At 41.9% G+C, this 17,591-nt stretch overlaps 2 protein-coding genes across 4 annotated transcripts; one reads left to right on the top strand and one right to left on the bottom strand.

The window, feature by feature from the left end:
* Positions 1-2,327: 2,327 nt before the first annotated feature.
* On the top strand, positions 2,328-5,057 carry NHP2 (NHP2 ribonucleoprotein). The gene is made up of 4 exons (XM_051979073.1): positions 2,328-2,585; positions 2,779-2,848; positions 4,318-4,423; positions 4,691-5,057. Exons 1-4 carry the CDS (start codon positions 2,504-2,506, stop codon positions 4,814-4,816), a joined length of 384 nt encoding a protein of 127 aa, XP_051835033.1. The 5' UTR covers positions 2,328-2,503; the 3' UTR covers positions 4,817-5,057.
* A 679-nt stretch (positions 5,058-5,736) lies between these two features.
* Positions 5,737-15,215, bottom strand: RMND5B (required for meiotic nuclear division 5 homolog B). Of its 3 annotated transcripts, none has more exons than XM_051979067.1 (10): positions 15,128-15,215; positions 12,465-12,618; positions 9,977-10,122; positions 9,612-9,752; positions 9,229-9,329; positions 8,476-8,642; positions 7,843-8,008; positions 7,227-7,329; positions 6,991-7,145; positions 5,737-6,455 (listed from the first exon to the last, which is right to left on the bottom strand). In XM_051979067.1, the coding sequence occupies exons 2-10, from the start codon at positions 12,601-12,603 to the stop codon at positions 6,392-6,394; spliced, it is 1,182 nt and encodes a 393-aa protein (XP_051835027.1). In that variant the 5' UTR covers positions 12,604-12,618; positions 15,128-15,215; the 3' UTR covers positions 5,737-6,391. The 3 variants fall into 3 exon arrangements, with proteins under 3 accessions (XP_051835027.1, XP_051835026.1, XP_051835028.1); XM_051979066.1 differs by having other exon boundaries at positions 15,055-15,192; XM_051979068.1 differs by lacking the exon at positions 15,128-15,215 and adding an exon at positions 10,614-10,778 and having other exon boundaries at positions 12,465-12,533.
* Between the last annotated feature and the right edge of the window lie 2,376 nt (positions 15,216-17,591).

Raw genomic sequence — 17,591 nt, 5'->3', positions numbered from 1 at the left:
AAAGAATGGCAATTTCCATAGCAAACTCCTATAAAACCATCCTAAAACTTGTTTTTACAAATTAAGGAATTCCTTTGTCTGACTGTTGATTCATGTAGCTATATGTGGATAAATTAAAGAGATAAGTAAAAATTTAAAAAAAAAAAGTACCACAATGAAATTAACAGCAGGAAACTTTTAAAATGTCAGTCTTTTCTCCTCAACCTTCATTTATTTGCTTTCCCTCTTTTTTTCTTTCTTATGAAACCTCACAATTTTTAAGACCTCAGGTTTTTATGCATATTTAACAATCAGTCCATAATTGTCTTTACTAAAACCAAGTCAAAGTGGACTGACCCTTTCAACTTCTATATAATCAGTTCAGGTCTCCTTATTACTGCAGTAGCTATTATGTGGTAGCACAACCTCATCCTTGAAGATGCCTTGATGAATATGTGAATATAGCTCAACTTTCCCATATACAGCAAGTTTATTCCATCTTTATCTTTCTGATCATTAAAATTTACTTAAGTGTAAAACACTTATTTCTGAACTAGTTAGTTGTTACCCAAGGTTTGGGGAAGAAAAATGAAGAGGCAGCCCAAGTACAATGATTTCACTGCATCATACAGAGCTGGAAAGGCTCTAGATGGTCAGACTGTCTCCAATCCAGAGGCATTATCTCTCCACATATCCCCATGGGGGAGGGATGTCATCCAACCTCATAACCTTTTAAGTCTAATAAGTAACTGGCAACTCAGTACTTCCAGAAGCAGTTCATTTTATATTCATCATTAGTGAGCATTACGGCCTAGTTATAGACGGGTCCTTCAGAGGCCATCTTGTCAAACTCTGATTTTACAAGATGAGTAAACTGAGGCACAAAACTGTTAAATCTGAAACAAGAAACGGCAAAGCCGAGATTGAAGCAATATGACTTACCCAAAGAGGTGAAAAGACGTATGATGATCATTTTTAATCAGTCTTGATCCGGAGACACAGCCCCTTCCAGGTAGAGAAGAAACAAACTGATGCGTCTTCCTTGGGGATCGGGAAACCACGAAAAGCCAAATGAATCGGGAAAACTTCCTTTCGGGGTTTCGGGGCACAAACCCATAATGAAGCCACAGGACATAGATGGAGGAGAACTGGGATGGGGCCAGATTCTCAGCCAATCCCAGGCAGTCCAGTAGCCTCCGGGCTTTGGCCGGGAAGGGAAGATGCTCTCAGGGCTCCAGACACGCCAGGCAAGTCCAGCCCAGCAGGTCGCAGAGGCGCCGGAGGCACTTCTAGACAGAACACCTCATCCTGCCCCAAGGACAGACGGTGCGGGTAGAAAGAGGCCAAGAAGGACGCACGGGAGGGAAGAATTGCCATCTCCCAGAGACCCGGCCCCGCAAGGCCGAGGTAGGTAGAAGTTAGCCACAGGACCCAGGGACAACAGACAGCCTGAGCTCAGCTGGTGATGAGCCTAACACTCAAACTGATCCTGCCCTCTCATAGCCCCGCCCCTTACTGCCACCGGGCCCAATCCCTCCCCTGTCATTGACTTCAGGACCCGCCCCATTGCTTCAACACCCAATCCCTCTCTAAATATCTCTAAAGGCCACGCCCCTATTGTGACCCCGCCCCTGTTGCCTCGGGGCCCTATCCCTTTCCCCAGGATCTCTTGCAGGCCCCACCCCTCCAATGACCCCGCCCCCTACTGCCTCAGGCTTTATCCCTTCCCCAGGGGCCGTCTGAAGGCTCCGCTCGTCCTGAACTTCCCACTTGGACACCGTGACAACGCCCCCTCTATGCTTCTAGGGCCCCAAATCCTCCTGGCACCTTCTGCTCTCCGCTGGTAACTGGAAAAAAGATCCGCACCGCCTCAGGGCTATATTCCTAAATAGTCATAGAACCCACACCCCTTCAAGACCGAGAGCTCCGCCCCTCGTCTTCCCGGGTCCCGGAACGCCTTTCCTCTCCATGACAGGAGTTTCCTTGCTGCCTGCGTCTCAAGCACTGCCCCGCACTATTCTCCAGCACTTTCTCCTCTACACAATTCAAACCTCTTTCCGAGATTGATTCTTCACTTCATCTCATTCCCTCCTCCCCTCTCCCTCTACGATGGGCTCCTCCTCTAACTCAAGCCTCTGGCCCCTCCTCCGTCCCCAGGCCCCGCCTCCGGGCTCCCGGAACTTCTGGCTTGCCCTCCTTCCCATCTTGCCTTCCAGCTCCGGCCCACTGCCACAGCCGCGAGATCCAGACGCCACCACAATTGGTTGAGAAGGGGAGGAGGCGGGAACTTCCCGGTGCCTCACTTCTGATTGCCTAGAGACCGTGACCTCGCCGAATTCGCTCGGGGCGCGGCCACTTAACCCGGAAGTTATTCGCGTGTTGGCTCCCTCGCGCTTCGGGAGAATCTGAAGCTTAAGGTCTTGAGAGCCTGAGGTGCTGCAGAGATGACCAAAGTAAAGAAGAAGTGGAGGAATCGGAGGCGGCGCCGGAGAGTTCCGGGGGTCCAGAGCGCACATACGAGGAGATGCTGTTGAATCTGAACCCCATTGCGCAGCCCCTCGCGTCCCGACGCCTGACTCGGAAGCTGTACAAGTGCATCAAGAAAGGTGGCCCGGGGAAGCTTGCGGTTGCGGTTGTGGGAAAGGAGGGGAGGCTCAGGGGGACTGAGGAGAAATGAGAGAAAAGCAGGGAGGAATGGGAGAAGGGGGGGAGGGCGAGGTAAGAAATGGGGTGGTGGTAGTGAGAGGGACAAAAGGGAATTTGGAGCCTCTGGCCTAGAATCGACTTCTCTTATTCCAGCCGTGAAGCAGAAGCAGATCCGGCGAGGTGTGAAGGAAGTTCAGAAGTTCCTTAACAAAGGAGAAAAGGGGTAAGAGCTGAGGACGTGGGATTCCTGACTTACTTGGTAATCGAGATAAAAGCTAACTTTGGTATTGGATTTTGAGGTTATTTCATTTGAACTTTGGTACAGCCCTATGAGGTAGTTATTGTCTCCAAAATTAAATCACTTAAGCAGCTGGGGCAGGATTTGCATTCAAGTCATTCTGCCTGCAAATCTAGCATTCCATCCTCTACCCTGCCTATGGTCCTCATTCCCTAGCCTTTCTCTAAGGCCCTTCCTCCAAAAATAAGGCTAAGTAATAGTACAAATTAAAACCTTCAGCCTTTAGCTCTTTTAGCCATTTGATATTTTGTCAGTTTCTACAACGTGAAATATATAGATGAGTAAGCCATTGAGAGATGCCTTAAAGTTGTCAGAACTGTATCGCCAAGATTTGCTTTCATATCCTATCTTAACACTTAATAGCTTGTGACGAAAAAAAGAGATCAGTTTCCTCATCTTTAAAATAGGGAGGGCAGGGCAGCTAGATGGTATAGTGGATAGAGCACCAGCCCTGAAGTCAGGAGGACCTGAATTCAAATGAATTCAAATTCATTTGACCTGTAGAATTCAAATGTAGCTGTGTGACCCTGGCAAGTCACTTAATTCCAAATGCCTCAGCAAAAGGAAAAAAAACAAAAAACAAAAGCATTTATCATAAAATGAGGAGGGGAGCAAGGGTTGGCCTCAGATAGCTAAATGTATTATTCTTCCCTCCGCAGTCTAATAGGAAAAATGGGTCAACACAGATATCAGTCACTACAAGAGTATGTCATCTTATTTTATAAAACCTAATCCCTGATAATTACCAAGCAAATATTTTATCTAATTGAGCAAAACTAAAAAAAATTAGTTGAAAAAAAAATTGCAGAGAAAAACAACTTTGAAAAACTTTAGAACTCTGGTCAATGTAATGATAAATTGTAACTCTAAAAACCTGACAAAATATTATCACTCACTTCCTACAAGAGAGCTAAAAATGCAGAGGGGGGATACATTTTGGGGCATAGCTAGTATGGGAATTTGGTTTGCCAGACAGTTCATGGTCATGAAAGGGGGGTGTTCTCCAATGGGAGGGGAATGGTGAGAGCGACAAACCCCACACATTCAGGTTTCAACATCCAAGATAGTCATGTATCATTCTAGCTGGAGAATCCTTTTAGCATTTAGCCCACCCCCTATATTTCAGAACAGAAAAAACTGAGAACCAAAAAGGAAAAGTAATTTTTTCAAAGACCCATTAGTCAAAGCCAAAGCTGGAACCATTAGTTGGGTCTTCTGCTGACTCCAGTGCTCTTTCCACTGCACTGCTTTTCACAAGCATAATATCCAAGAATCATTTATGCCTTAAACTCCTTCTATCCCTACCCTTAAGAAAAACCACTTAACTAGAGACACTCCAGATTAAGATTTTTATTCTAACAGGAAATGAAAACAAATAACTTAATTCATTACAGGATTATGGTTTTGGCTGGGGACACATTGCCCATTGAGGTATATTGCCATCTTCCTATTATGTGTGAGGATCTGAGTATGCCATATGCCTACGTTCCCTCGAAAACGGTAAGACCTGTTGTAGCTGCTGTCTACAGTGTTGCCTGTTCTAACAGTATAAATGCATTTGAAAATAAGATGTTTTGGAGGCAGAAATAGAATAAAGTTGATATTATATCTTCTGGCTCAATTCTGGTAGGTTTATTTCTGAACTCCTGAAAAGACACTTTACAGTTGCTATGGTCTTTATTTGAAGTTATTTGGCATATGATAATCTTAAATTTTTAAAAAAGATTTGAAGAAAAACTAGTCCTTTCTTTTATTCCTACTTTACAGGATCTGGGAGCAGCTGCTGGCTCTAAGCGCCCAACTTGTGTAATTATGATTAAGCCACATGAGGACTACCAGGCAACATATGATGACTGCCTAGAGGAAGTAGAATCTCTTCCAGTCCCCTTGTAAAGAAAAGTAGTGTGATATTCATGATGATTTAAGAGTTCTTTCTTGATTGCAAAAGACAGTGGTGCAAGCAAACTGTTTCATTGTGTCTCCAAAGGACAGATGTCCATCATCTTCCCACCAGCATTCCTAGAGTTGTTTTTTTTTTGTTTTTTTTTTAATGATAGCTCAGACAGTAACTTCAGCCAGTAATGATTGTCAAGGTTATTTCTTACTAAGCGGTAAAATAAAATTTTGAAAAATAGCTTCTTGTAGTTTTGGGGGAAGGTAAGAGGGCTCTGGTTTCTTTCTTTCTTTTTTAAGTACTATAACAAATGGAACACTGGTTTCCAAGAGGAAAAATTGCTAACATGCCATTATGAAAGACTGATGGAATCCTTGACTTCACCACCTACTTCTAAAATGAACAAGTCACAGAGCAAGGCTTCTGCCTCCATTAAACTCCCACTCATAACAGTGAGAGCTTTGATTTCCAAAGTCTTATTGGAACCCAACACACATCTCCACCCCCACTCCATTTTTCTCCTTGCCACAGGGATCCAAAATAATTCTACCCAGCATTGAGATCAGGACACTTACCTACACAGTTTGAAGTAAGTTTTCAGACCCATACTAAAATATAACCATTGTTGGAAGCATCAGAGCATCTTCTAAAAATCAGATCACTTGACACGTCACACAGCTAATGTGAAGTGCCTTCCAAGGAACAAAAGGTTCTTAAGAGGTAGCTTTCTGTCTCCCAAAACAGTGGTCTTGCTGCTAATAGATTCTTGCTAAAACAGCTTTTGTTTTCTTTTAGTCTTATTGATAGATTTGGTTTTTCTTAAATCAGATATAAGGCAGTCAGTGGCCCAGCAGCTAGTCTTCTACCCATGCAACCCCCCCAATCTTTTTGTATTAAGTGAAAAACAAAAATAGAGCGGTTACAGAGAAAGCAAGTGATTTTATTTGTTCAAAGTTATAAAACAGCTGCATCCAACTCTATCTAGGCTATTTACATTGTAAAACTGGTAAATACAATTGAAACACTGTACAATAATAAGTGGCTGGCACCACACATTGGCTGGCCTAAGGTTGTAGAGCTAGATCTAGATACACAAACTGCAGTGCAAGATGACAGAAGAGGAAGGAGAAAGAAGGTAGAGAAATATGTCGATGTTATATGTTGCTACTTTAAACAGACACTAAGCAAAACAACTGGCACAGGAGTGCATATAAGACACGTGGCCTTGGGAAGGCAGAACAGAAAGAATAAAGACATCAGGTGATAGAGCAGGGATAGTGTCTGTGCCCAACCTGCAGCTATCCACCAGATTTCAATTCTCTGTTTATCAGATAACAAAGAATGAAGAAACTTCCAAACCACAGATCTTCTTTTGTGACACAGATGTTTTGGGGCAAACAAAAGGACCTTGCCCCCCTCCCCCAAATTCCTACGTAGTGCTGTTAATAGCCAGCTTTTCAAATAACACAGAAGGAATTATCACATGTTCATCCCAGGGTCTTGTCTACCCCACAAAAGACCAGCTGAGGCATATGGGAAAGTCCCCTCCACCAAATAAGCCGACTTTCTCGTTATCAGAATATGATACGTTTGCCATCAGCTGGGTTTTGCTCCATGGGGCAGTAAGGGCATTTCAGTCTGAGGAGAGAAGATGGCAAAGGATTAGAAAACAGTATATTTGTCAATACTATATTAGAGCTTTCTGCCCCTAGGGTATCCCATCTCCAATCTAGTCTCCTGGATTAGTCTTCCTAACATATGTTATGATGTTATACTTTCATTCAAAAACCTACAAAATAAAAATATAATGTCACTTCAGTCCTTCCATGATCTGATTCTAAGCTTCTCCTTTAGCTTTGCCTCATACTATTTCACACATTCTGTGGGATAAATATTCCTTCTGCAGATGAAAGGAATCTCCTTGAATTTCTCATAACATTCTGTGTGGGATATCTCATCCTTTTTATAGAAGAGTGGGTTGGGACACTTTTCATTTCATATCAAAACATTTTCAGGGCAGAGCCTATGTCACATTCAATCCTCACTGTCTGGCATAGAACTTGCATACAGCAGATAGTTAATCAATTTTTGAAGTGAATTTATACCATACATGCTTTCTAACACATAGATGACCATAAGTTCATGTTCTCAAAGGAGGCAGAATAAAACTTACTTTCCTCCATTAATGAGCTTGTTGAGGGCATCCCTAGAGATGACATGACCACAGATGAGTTTGATAGGTGGATTGGAATCTGAAGTCTGCTGGCGAAGGATGGGGCAGGCAAACACAGAATGGTACCAACACTTCATGCCCAGTTCAATCTCAATCTGTTGAGAAAAAGCTGTACTGAGCTCCATCCCCCTTTGCTCCCTCTAGATGCCACCCTATCATGTCTAGCCAGGACTTACAGGCAATTCGTCCTTATGGCTCCAGACTCCCGTGCACTGTCTCTGCTCAATCACCGCTTTGATGTTCATTAACACGGGCAGTGCCACACACCCAGAAGCAAAGCTGCAGAAAGGAAAAAGCTTAGTGCACTGAGACACAAAACCTAGGTTTGAATTCGAGCTTTGCCACCTACTGGCTGGGTGATCTTGGAAAAGTCACTTTCCCTCTGAATCTCACTTTCCTCTAACATGAGGGAATTGACAAAAGAACAATACACACAATGACAACAGTATAACAAAAAGATTTCTACAAGGAAGCCAAACAGTACCTGAAAAATCACTGGAATTTTTAAAATATACTACTTTCCACAGCATCAAGGTCAAGGACTATCAGAACAAAATATTTACAATGTCCATGGCAATTATTGTATGAGATGTTTTTGCCATATGGTAGAATTTAATTTGGAAAATAAAAACAAAAGACATCATTAAAAATTTAAATGAGATCCATTCCAGCTCTAAATTTTATGTAAACCTATGGTCCGCTGTTATCTTCAGACAGGGAAGCCCAGATTCTATTACTACCCAAAAATGCTGGGCCTCTTCTCTCACTTGTGCCCAAGGGACTGAGCTATACCTGACACTGAGGGGGGACTCCACGGATAGTCCAAGAAGAGCACAGGCATCTCGAGTAAAGGTCTCACAGATCTCTGCCCAGTGACTATTGTCCAAGAGGTGACAGTAGGGAGACTTCTCAATGCCCAAGCGGAGATATACAAGGCTTCCCATCATCACCTGGATCTCTGCAAAGCAATACACAGGCAGCTCAGGAAGTGGCTAGGTATGGTGGGAGCTTGACCAACACCAAACCTATATACAATAGCTTTTTCTTTATACCAAGTCCTGGAACCACAGAATTTAGAGCTGGAAGGGAATTTAATCCATCTCCCTTATTTTTCAACCCAGAGATGTGACTTTCCCAAGGTCATACAGGTAGTAAGTGGCAAAGGTAGTAATCGAACCCAGGTCCTCTGATTCCAAATGCAGCATTATTTCCACACCACCATATAGCAACAGATCCCTGGATAGAAGTGGGTCCTAATTATTTTAATCGAGTAGACAATGAAATGGAATGAGTCACTGGGGGAAATTGGCATTCTTATAACTCTAAATTCTATTGAGAAAAATAGGAGCTAATTTTCAGGGAATTCTGACCATCAGTTAACTCCATGTCAGGTTCTCAAGTACCCTAGATCCCTAGCATTCTCACCCCGTTGATGCAGCCGTGCAAAGGGCTGGAAATGCCGGGCATAGTTCAGGGCTTCGAGCTGTTTCTCAGGGCCCCCTGCCAGGAGACGGATGAAGTGCAGTCGGTGCAGCTTAAACTCCAAGGAACTATTTAGCTCCAGCAGACGCTGGCGGTTTGAAATGGCCCAGCTGGGAAGGAGAGATAGGTTACCTCAATACTCAACTAACAACTTCTCCTTAAGTTGTCAGTCAATAAAAACCTTATCAATTGTTCCTCGGCCTCTTCTGAAGCCATATTGGCTAGGAGTACAGTCAGCCTATTAAAGAAGCTGTATCCCAAGGGAAATACCCTGAACTCCGTAACACCACTGAGATGGTAGCTGTAATTCAGGAAAAAAATAAGTAACAAGATGAGGCCTTTGACAAATTAGCATATCACCCAAAGAAGAAAGGAACTTGTGATTAAAAATGTCATGGTGAAATGCTAAAATAAAAATAACTGGCATGTCATCTGCTTTCAATGCTAGGGGTCTGGAAACAGCAGCAAAGGCAGGAAGAGATTTACATAGTTTCTTCAGGTAATACAATCTTAGAAAGGTTAGGTGACAAGCCCAGAATTACAGATCTGGAGAGTTGGCTTTCTAAGAGTTGGGACTCAAACCTACTTTATGGTCCTCCAACTGCAAAGCCAGGGCTCTTTCTAAAGTGTCTTAGAGCTACAAACCCCAACCAGGAGCCAACAAGTCCCACATAGCAACCTTCCCCGCCTCCATACTCTAATGCTGGTCGAAGATCTTGTTCATGCAAAGCCTCCAGAATTCGATTTAGCTCTAGAAAAGGTTGCTTAAAATCCAGATCCACATTTAAAGTTGATTCCTGGGGAGAAATAGAACATATCAGGGACATATATAAACTTCCAAGCATTTTATATGTTAGATGCTATTAGAGATGGAAATAAGTCTGGAGGGGAGGACACTTAAAGCTTTGGTTCTAGTGAGACTCTACCAATTGCCTAAGGACTGAATCTCTATGTGTGTGTGTGTGTGTGTGTGTGTGTGTGTGTGTGTATGTGTGTGTGTGTTGTTCCCCTTTTATCTATACCCTCAGATCTGCTCCAATCCAAATTAACTGGAAGGTAAGTTAAGAAGCCTTCAGTACCTGACACAATTCCTCAGCCACATTCAGCATGCCTTGCTGGTATAGGTGCTCCACAATTGCCATCTGCAAAATCTGCTGCTGCTTCTCTCTAGAGTCCCACACAGTATCAGAGACCACACCACAAATCTCAGCATCAAAGTTCTGATATCAAGGAAAGGAGAGAACCTACTGAATCTTCTCAGTCATGTGCATTTCCCTTTCACTAACAGTTCCAATAACCCTTTCATTTCCTGTCTTACGCTCCCACAATTTTATCTATGACCTCCAAAACCCTCAATTCAGAGTATATGCAGGAAAAGTAATTAGAGTCCACTAAAGAAAAGGATGATCTAGACACTAGGCTTCAAAGTGAAAGTACCTCTTACCCTGTCAATTGCTTTGCCCACTCGGGAAACACTGCTGTGAATGTCCTTATGGTCTGATGCAAGCTTCTGCACTGTATCCTTGATTTTCCGGCAACATTGGGACATCACTACAGAAAGTGTAGCTGAGAGAGGTGTCCCCTGAAGAGCTATAAGGCAAAGCAAGGATTTAGTCAGGCTTTCACTCCAGAAAGAATGCTCAGAGTCACAAAGAGGCCCAATCAGAAACCTGCTCTGACACAGGTTATTTTTCTTCTTCCCTACCTGAAGAAGAAGTTGCCCTGTCTGTCTGCCTGTAAGTCAGCTGAGATTCCTGCATGATACAAGGGGGGAGGGGAGGAAGTAATGCATACGAGATGGGTCTAATGCTAGTAAACTTTTGAACAATTTTCAAAGGAGTAGAATATACTGGATAAAGCTGCCGTTTCATTCCTACCAACCACCATTCACTGAGCATTTGCCATATGTAGGGCCTGATGCCAAGCAATGAATCTCCTAAGACCCAGAACAGAAAACAGAGGAAAGTGGTAACAGTGTAGTAAAAAAACAATGGATTTGGAACTGGAAGATCTGATTCAAAGCTTGTGGCTGACAGCTACTATAAGCAAGTCATTTAATTTCTCTATATCCATTATCTTACCTGTAAAATAGATATAAGACCTGCACCGCCTATACGGTAACAAAAATCGTCAAGAGTACAGGATAGTAGAAAGCATCATTCCTCTGCTTCTCATTACCTATATCAACTTGGACAATTCACTTAACCTCTCTTGGGGGCAAAAATTTCTTGGTCTCAGTTTTTCACCTGTAAAATGAGGAAGTTGGACTGAATAACACAAAAAAGTTCTCTCCAGCTCTATTATCTGTGGATTTTATGATCCCTATATAAACCTTAAGAGCTCCACAATGAGTTACTGATGTTATTTTCATACAGTAGCTGTGAAGGACTTCCAACATAGCTAGAAAGACAAGGCAGGTCTTTCTACACAATACTGGGAAAGTATCATAAAACAGATGTAGGAGAAAAAAAATCACAAAGTGAATTGTGATTCACCCTACATTCTACATCTTTATGAAGCAGAGAGATGGTTTTCTGTTCTAACTACAATTCATAATAATATACAGTCAGGGCATTAGAAGGATATAAAACAAAGTGTTACATTGGATGGAAGGCAGGAAAAACAGGGAAGATTTCCTAAAAAAGGCTGCATTTGAGTTAGGCTTTAATAGATGAGCAGAAATTCAAAAAACTAACAGGAGAGGTAGACCATTGCAGACACAGGGAACAGCGTGAGCAAAGGTGAAGAAGTAGGAAAGTGTTAGGATATATTGGGTGGACAGAGAAAAATTCAAATAAGGCTTAGAGTTTGTGAAAGTAGTATGATTTAAGGCTGGAAAAGTAGGGTGTTCCTAAAATGTGAAAAGTCTTGAGGAAGGAAGAAAAATATAAACTTTATTTGGTAAGCAATGGGAATTATTAAAGAGCTCTGAGTAGAGGCACAGTACAATCATATCTATATATAAGAAAGATTATTCTGGCGTCTTAATGAAGGAGATTGGAAGGGGGAAGATCTGTTAGGAGATCACAATAATCCAGGTAAATAGAAGTAGTAGGCCTAGACGAGAGGAAATACAAGTGATGTTGTGAAGGCAGAATCAACAAAGCCAGTAACTACTTGGTCATGAGAAGTAAGCAAAAGCAAAGAGCCAAAAATACCCTCTTATAATGAAAAACATTAGAGAATACAAGGCAATCTCAACAGATTTTGGATAGAAAATATCATCTGCATCCAAAAAAAGAACTATGGAAATTGAATGTAAATCAACACATGCTATGTTCACTTCTTTTTGCTGTGTTTTTTTTCTCTCCCATGGTTCTTCCCTTTTGTTCTGATTTTTTTCTCCCAACATGATTCATAAAGCAATATGCATTAAAAATTAATTAATTAATTTTGAAAATATAGAGAAATAGTGAAGAGATGCCACTGACAAAAGCAGCAAAGTCAAAAGAAAAGTAGAATTAAGAAGATAAAACCAGTTCTGGACATCTTAAGTGGCTAATTTTTGTAAAAAGTTGGAAAGAATATAGTTTTTATAAACCTTTAAATATTATATAAATGAGTCATTATAATAGAAGAAAGATGAGGACTGAAAATCAGGGTTATAAACAGATGAACTCATTACTGAAGGAGGAGAAACATAAATGTGAAATTGCATTGATCCATGTGGCCAATCCTTCACAACTACTACATTCCCTTTTGACTCCTACATGACTCCCAAAGTAGACATACTGACATATTACTTCCTTCAAAGGCTCTGACAATATAGAAATAGATCATTTAGACTTGGCAAATCCCTTTTGACACATAACTACTAGATCTCAGGAAAACAACGTCCTTACTGGCCCTGGCCCACAACATTGACAATCTCTATCAACTAGTAAGTACTGAAAACTTACATTTTAGAGGTCAAAGGCAATGAAAGTGATTACCTGCACTGGTGAGTTCCTCCCGCAGTTGGCTCACATAGTGCAGCAGCTCTTCTAAGCTCTTCTCACAATGTTGTCCATAACTTAAGAATTTCTGCAGAACTTTGTCAAGTTCTCGCTCCACACATGCACACTGCTCCATTTCTGTGCCCACAACCTAAAGAATTCAACAAACATTTATTAAGGACATACACTATACTGGGAGCTGAGAATACAAAAAGAGTCCAGTTCCCAGCCTTAAGGATCCTTGATATTCTCTTTGCCTTTTCTTCTTATTTTTTTCCAACAGTGTCCATCATTCCCACTTTGTCTTTGAAAATTTCAGTACTAGACTCTAAACTCTCCAGTCACTTGTAACACGAGTTGCAAGTCCCATCAATTGGAGAATGGCTGGGTAAATTGTGGTATATGAATGTTATGGAATATTATTGTTCTGTAAGAAATGACCAGCAGGATGAATACAGAGAGGACTGGCGAGACTTACATGAACTGATGCTAAGTGAAATGAGCAGAACCAGGAGATCATTATACACTTCGACAACGAATGAGCAGAACCAGGAGATCATTATACACTTCGACAACGATATTGTATGAGGACATATTTTGATGGAAGTGGATTTCTTTGATAAAGAGACCTAACTGAGTTTCAATTGATAAATGATGGACAAAAGCAGCTACACCCAAAGAAAGAACACTGGGAAACGAATGTGAACTATCTGCATTTTTGTTTTTCTTCCCGGGTTATTTATACCTTCTGAATCCAATTCTCCCTATGCAACAAGAGAACTGTTCGGTTCTGCAAACATATATTATATCTAGGATATACTGCAACATAGCCAACATATAAAGGACTGCTTGCCATCTAGGGGAGGGGGTGGAGGGAGGGAGGGGAAAAAAATCGGAACAGAAGTGAATGCAAGGGATAATGTTGTAAAAAAAAATTACCCTGGCATGGATTCTGTCAATATAAAGTAATTATTAAATAAAAATTAAAAAAAAAAAAGAAAGTTTCAGTACTAGACTCTAAACTCTCCAGTCACTTGTAACACGAGCCCCCAAAACCTTTTACCCAAACATGAACTCCTCAGCTTCCATTATGAGGAACCCCTTCAATTCAATACAACCATTTATTAAACACTGTCTAAGGCATTATAATGGGCATATAACAAATGTTTCTGAATAAATAACTTTAGCCCTTTAAAGTTTACCTAACAATTTATTCACAACTATCCCATAAATAACATGTTACAAGTGCAATTAGTACCATTTTACAACAAGGGCAACTCAAACAGGTAAAGTATCTGATCACAAATCTATTAATTGCTGGATTTAGGTTTCAAGCCCAGATCGCCAACATTCTTCCCTCTAGTCATAGAATAAACATTTCCTTGTCTTTACCTAATCCCTAGACCACTTCAACTTCTGACCCTTTATAAATTTACTCCCAGAATCTGATCCTTCACTTCCTAACCCCAATTACATAAAAGGACTCGATTGACATCCAGAAGATCCAAGTTCTAGTCCTAGGTCAGCCTCTCATTCCACCTGTGACTTTGGGTAATTTCTTCCCCTCAATTTTGCATATTTAAAATGGAGCAATTCGGCCAAATTTCCAGTCTCCTTTAATGCTAAGATCCTATGATTTTGTAATACTGGTTCTCCCTTCACAATTCTCACTCAATATATATTTTTAGCATAGTGTTAAAATGTCTTTTCATTCATTCATTACTTGTCTCAGCATATATTATTTAAATTTTTTTTCACTCATGTATTTCTTCTCTCAGTGTTATTTAGCACACAGTAAGTACTTAAATGTTTTTTCATACATTTTTTCTATTATTTAGCACATAGTAAATACTTAAAATGCTTTTTCATTCATTTCTTCTCTGTTATTTAGCACATAGTAAGTACTTAAATGCTTTTTCTTTCATTCATTTTTTACCCTAGGACTTGGAGATTCCCAGTTTGGGGTCTTTCTGTCTCTAAAATACCTCATACTTTGTTCATAACAGGCCAGGTCTCCATTCTACTCTATTTGGGCCTAACCAACCCCAACACTCAATACAGAGGACATTATAGGGAGTGTGATTTTTAGTTCTTTCAAATGGCTGTAAATTTGTTCTGCTAATAACGGGACTCATCTAAAATGCAACAGCTGAGCAGTGGTGAGGGTAACCTAGAGAGGGAGAGGTTACAACCAGAGAAAAGATGCGGAGCCTTCCTAAAAGCTATCTAATGGAGGTCTGGTACTCCAACGTGTGATTTCAGTCATTCGCTAGACCTGTTTCCTCAACTATAAAATGTAGGAGTTGAACTGAATGTCTCTTAAGGTCTTTTTTCACAGAACTGATGGAAGGATGTGCGAAGGCAGGAATCTTCCTCCACCCCCGACAAGGAGTCCTCCGACACCGAACCTAGTGGTCTCGGAGGCCGCCACAGGGGTCGAGGATTACCCGGCGTCTAGTCCAGGTCCCTCCCTCGCTTCGATTTCCCCAGGTGCTGGCTCCCTGCCCCCACCCCCACCCCCCAGGCCCCGGTCCCGCTCCCTGGGTCAGGAAGGCTCCCGCCTTCTGGAAAATGCGGCTCTCCCTACCCAGGCCCCCAGCAGTCCGCCTCGTCTCCCGGGCCGGCCCGAGTCAGCCTTAGGGGTGGGGGTGGGCGCTCACCTCGGCCCACCTCAGCCCCGGCCCGATTCCGGCGCCGCTGTCAGCTCAGAACCGGAAGCAGAGGCGGTTGCTAGATGGCCTCGGACTAGTCCACTGTGCCGGCTTCCGCAGGGGGGTAGGTGGTGCTACATAGGACTCATCCACCGCAAGTGGGCGTGGGGAAAGGCTGCTCAGACCCTTCCGAACGCCAGCTAGCCAGCCCCTTTGCGGTTCTGAGAAATGGAGACCCCTCCGGGAAAGTAAGACTAAACCATTTTAATCCACCGGGGTGGGAACACGGCAAAGAGGAAACCAGAAAAATGAACCATTCCCGAGGAAGGATGGGGTCTAGCCATCATGTAGCCATGGTAACCGGGGAGGAACTGCCGGGTTCTCACTTGGGGCTGAGAAAAAGCAGAATGATTGGGCGGGGAGTGGTGAGGGTAGAGGGTTTGGGGGAGAAGCTTCAAGCCTCCACCAAAACTAGCATCGCGTGTAGTCCGGATTTTTTGTCCTCCATCTCCTATTTCATCTCCATCCCAGACCGCATTCTGCATTTCCATAAGGAATCACATGTCTTCCTCCATGCACCCTATCCATCCTCACCTGTTTTCCTCTAGTCCTACGGCTTCTATGTCCCAACCCAAGTCTTCTGTTCCCAAAACCGATGCTCCATCCACTATCCCCAAGCCTTTTTTTGCAAAGGCCATTCCCTCCATTGACATCCTATGCCATTGGTTTTCTATTCATAATCACATTTCCTCTGAATTCACCTTTTCTCTCACTGTTCCCAATCCCAGATTTTCTTTCTCTGTACTCACCTCTTTGAAAACATCCCCATAGATTTATACCCCAAAGAGATACTAAAGAAGGGAAAGGGACCTGTATGTGCCAAAATGTTTGTGGCAGCCCTGTTTGTAGTGGCTAGAAGCTGGAAAATGAATGGATGCCCATCAATTGGAGAATGGCTGGGTAAATTGTGGTATATGAATGTTATGGAATATTATTGTTCTGTAAGAAATGACCAGTGGGATGAATACAGAGAGGACTGGCGAGACTTACATGAACTGATGCTAAGTGAAATGAGCAGAACCAGGAGATCATTATATACCTTAACAACGATACTGTATGAGGATGTATTCTGATGGAAGTGGATTTCTTCGATAAAGAGATCTAACTCAGTTTCAATTGATCAAAGATGGATAGAAGCAGCTACACCCAAAGAAAGAACACTGGGAAATGAATATAAACTGCTTGCGTTTTTTGTTTTTCTTCCCGGGTTATTTACACCTTCTGAATCCAATTCTCCCTGTGCAACAAGAGAACTGTTCGGTTCTGCAAACATATATTGTATCCAGGATATACTGTAACCTATTCAACATGTAAAGGACTGCTTGCCATCTGAGGGAGGGGGTGGAAGGAGGGAGAGGAAAAATCGGAACAGAAGTGAATGCAAGGGATAATGTTGTAGGGATTACCCATGCATATGTTCTGTCAATAAAAAGTTGTAATAAAAAAAAATGATTGAACACCAAGAGCAATGCTCAGAACTGCATTTTAGAAAGATCAACTTGACCACTGAGTGAAGGATGGGCTGGTGTAGGGAGAGACTTGAAGCATTGAACCAGGTCTCAGTGAGAGCCAGCAAATAATGAAATAAATGAGGGAAAAGATTTTAAGATGCAAATGAGTTTGTTACCTGTGGAGCAGATATTCCAGAGAACAGAGGGGGAGGGGTTGGTAGCTTTAGAGATGATATCTGAATTGGGTTTTGGAGGAAGGAAGAGATTTCAACAAGCGGAAAAAAAGCGGAGTGAAATCCATTTTAGGCAGAAGATAAGTATAGGAATTAAAGGATAATATGATGCACCTAGGTGGTATAGTGGATATAGCATCTGCCTTCGATTCAGAGAAGCTCTCAATTCCAGTCCTGAACTTGGATATTTATTAGCTCTGTAAAATTTAACTTCTATCACCTCAGTTTATCTATTAAAAAAAAAATAGCATCTTGCCATCTGGGGGAAGGGGTGGAGGGAGGGAGGGGAAAAATCGGAACAGAAGTGAATGCAAGGGAGAATGCTGTAAAAAATTACCCTGGCATGCGTTCTATCAATAAAAAGTTATTTAAAAAAATAGCATCTACATTTACAGTGTCCTTGTAAGATCATATGAGATAACACATGAAAAGTTCTTTGCAAAACTTGAGTGCTCTAGCTATATAAATGCTACTAATTATTATGTAAAAGCAAGCTAGAGTATCTTCTATGTCCTGCAAGTTTTCCCAAGGCTGTGTCCTAGACCCTTTTTTCTTCTTTCCACACTTTCTTCTCTTTGGGATCTCATAGCTATCTGCTCCAAGTTTTTAAAAATCTATTTTTAAAATCTTCACTAACTTCCTATTGCTTCTTGAGAATAAAATGCAAACTTCTCAGTTTGTTATGACTTTGAAACAAAGACTTCACTTCTCTAGACCTTGTAATTCTTA

This window comes from Antechinus flavipes, chromosome 2 (genome assembly GCF_016432865.1).
Source record: "Antechinus flavipes isolate AdamAnt ecotype Samford, QLD, Australia chromosome 2, AdamAnt_v2, whole genome shotgun sequence".
NCBI lineage: Eukaryota > Metazoa > Chordata > Mammalia > Dasyuromorphia > Dasyuridae > Antechinus > Antechinus flavipes.
The sequence above is the reverse complement of the archived record's forward strand: the minus strand, read 5'-3'. Positions and strand labels throughout refer to the sequence as shown.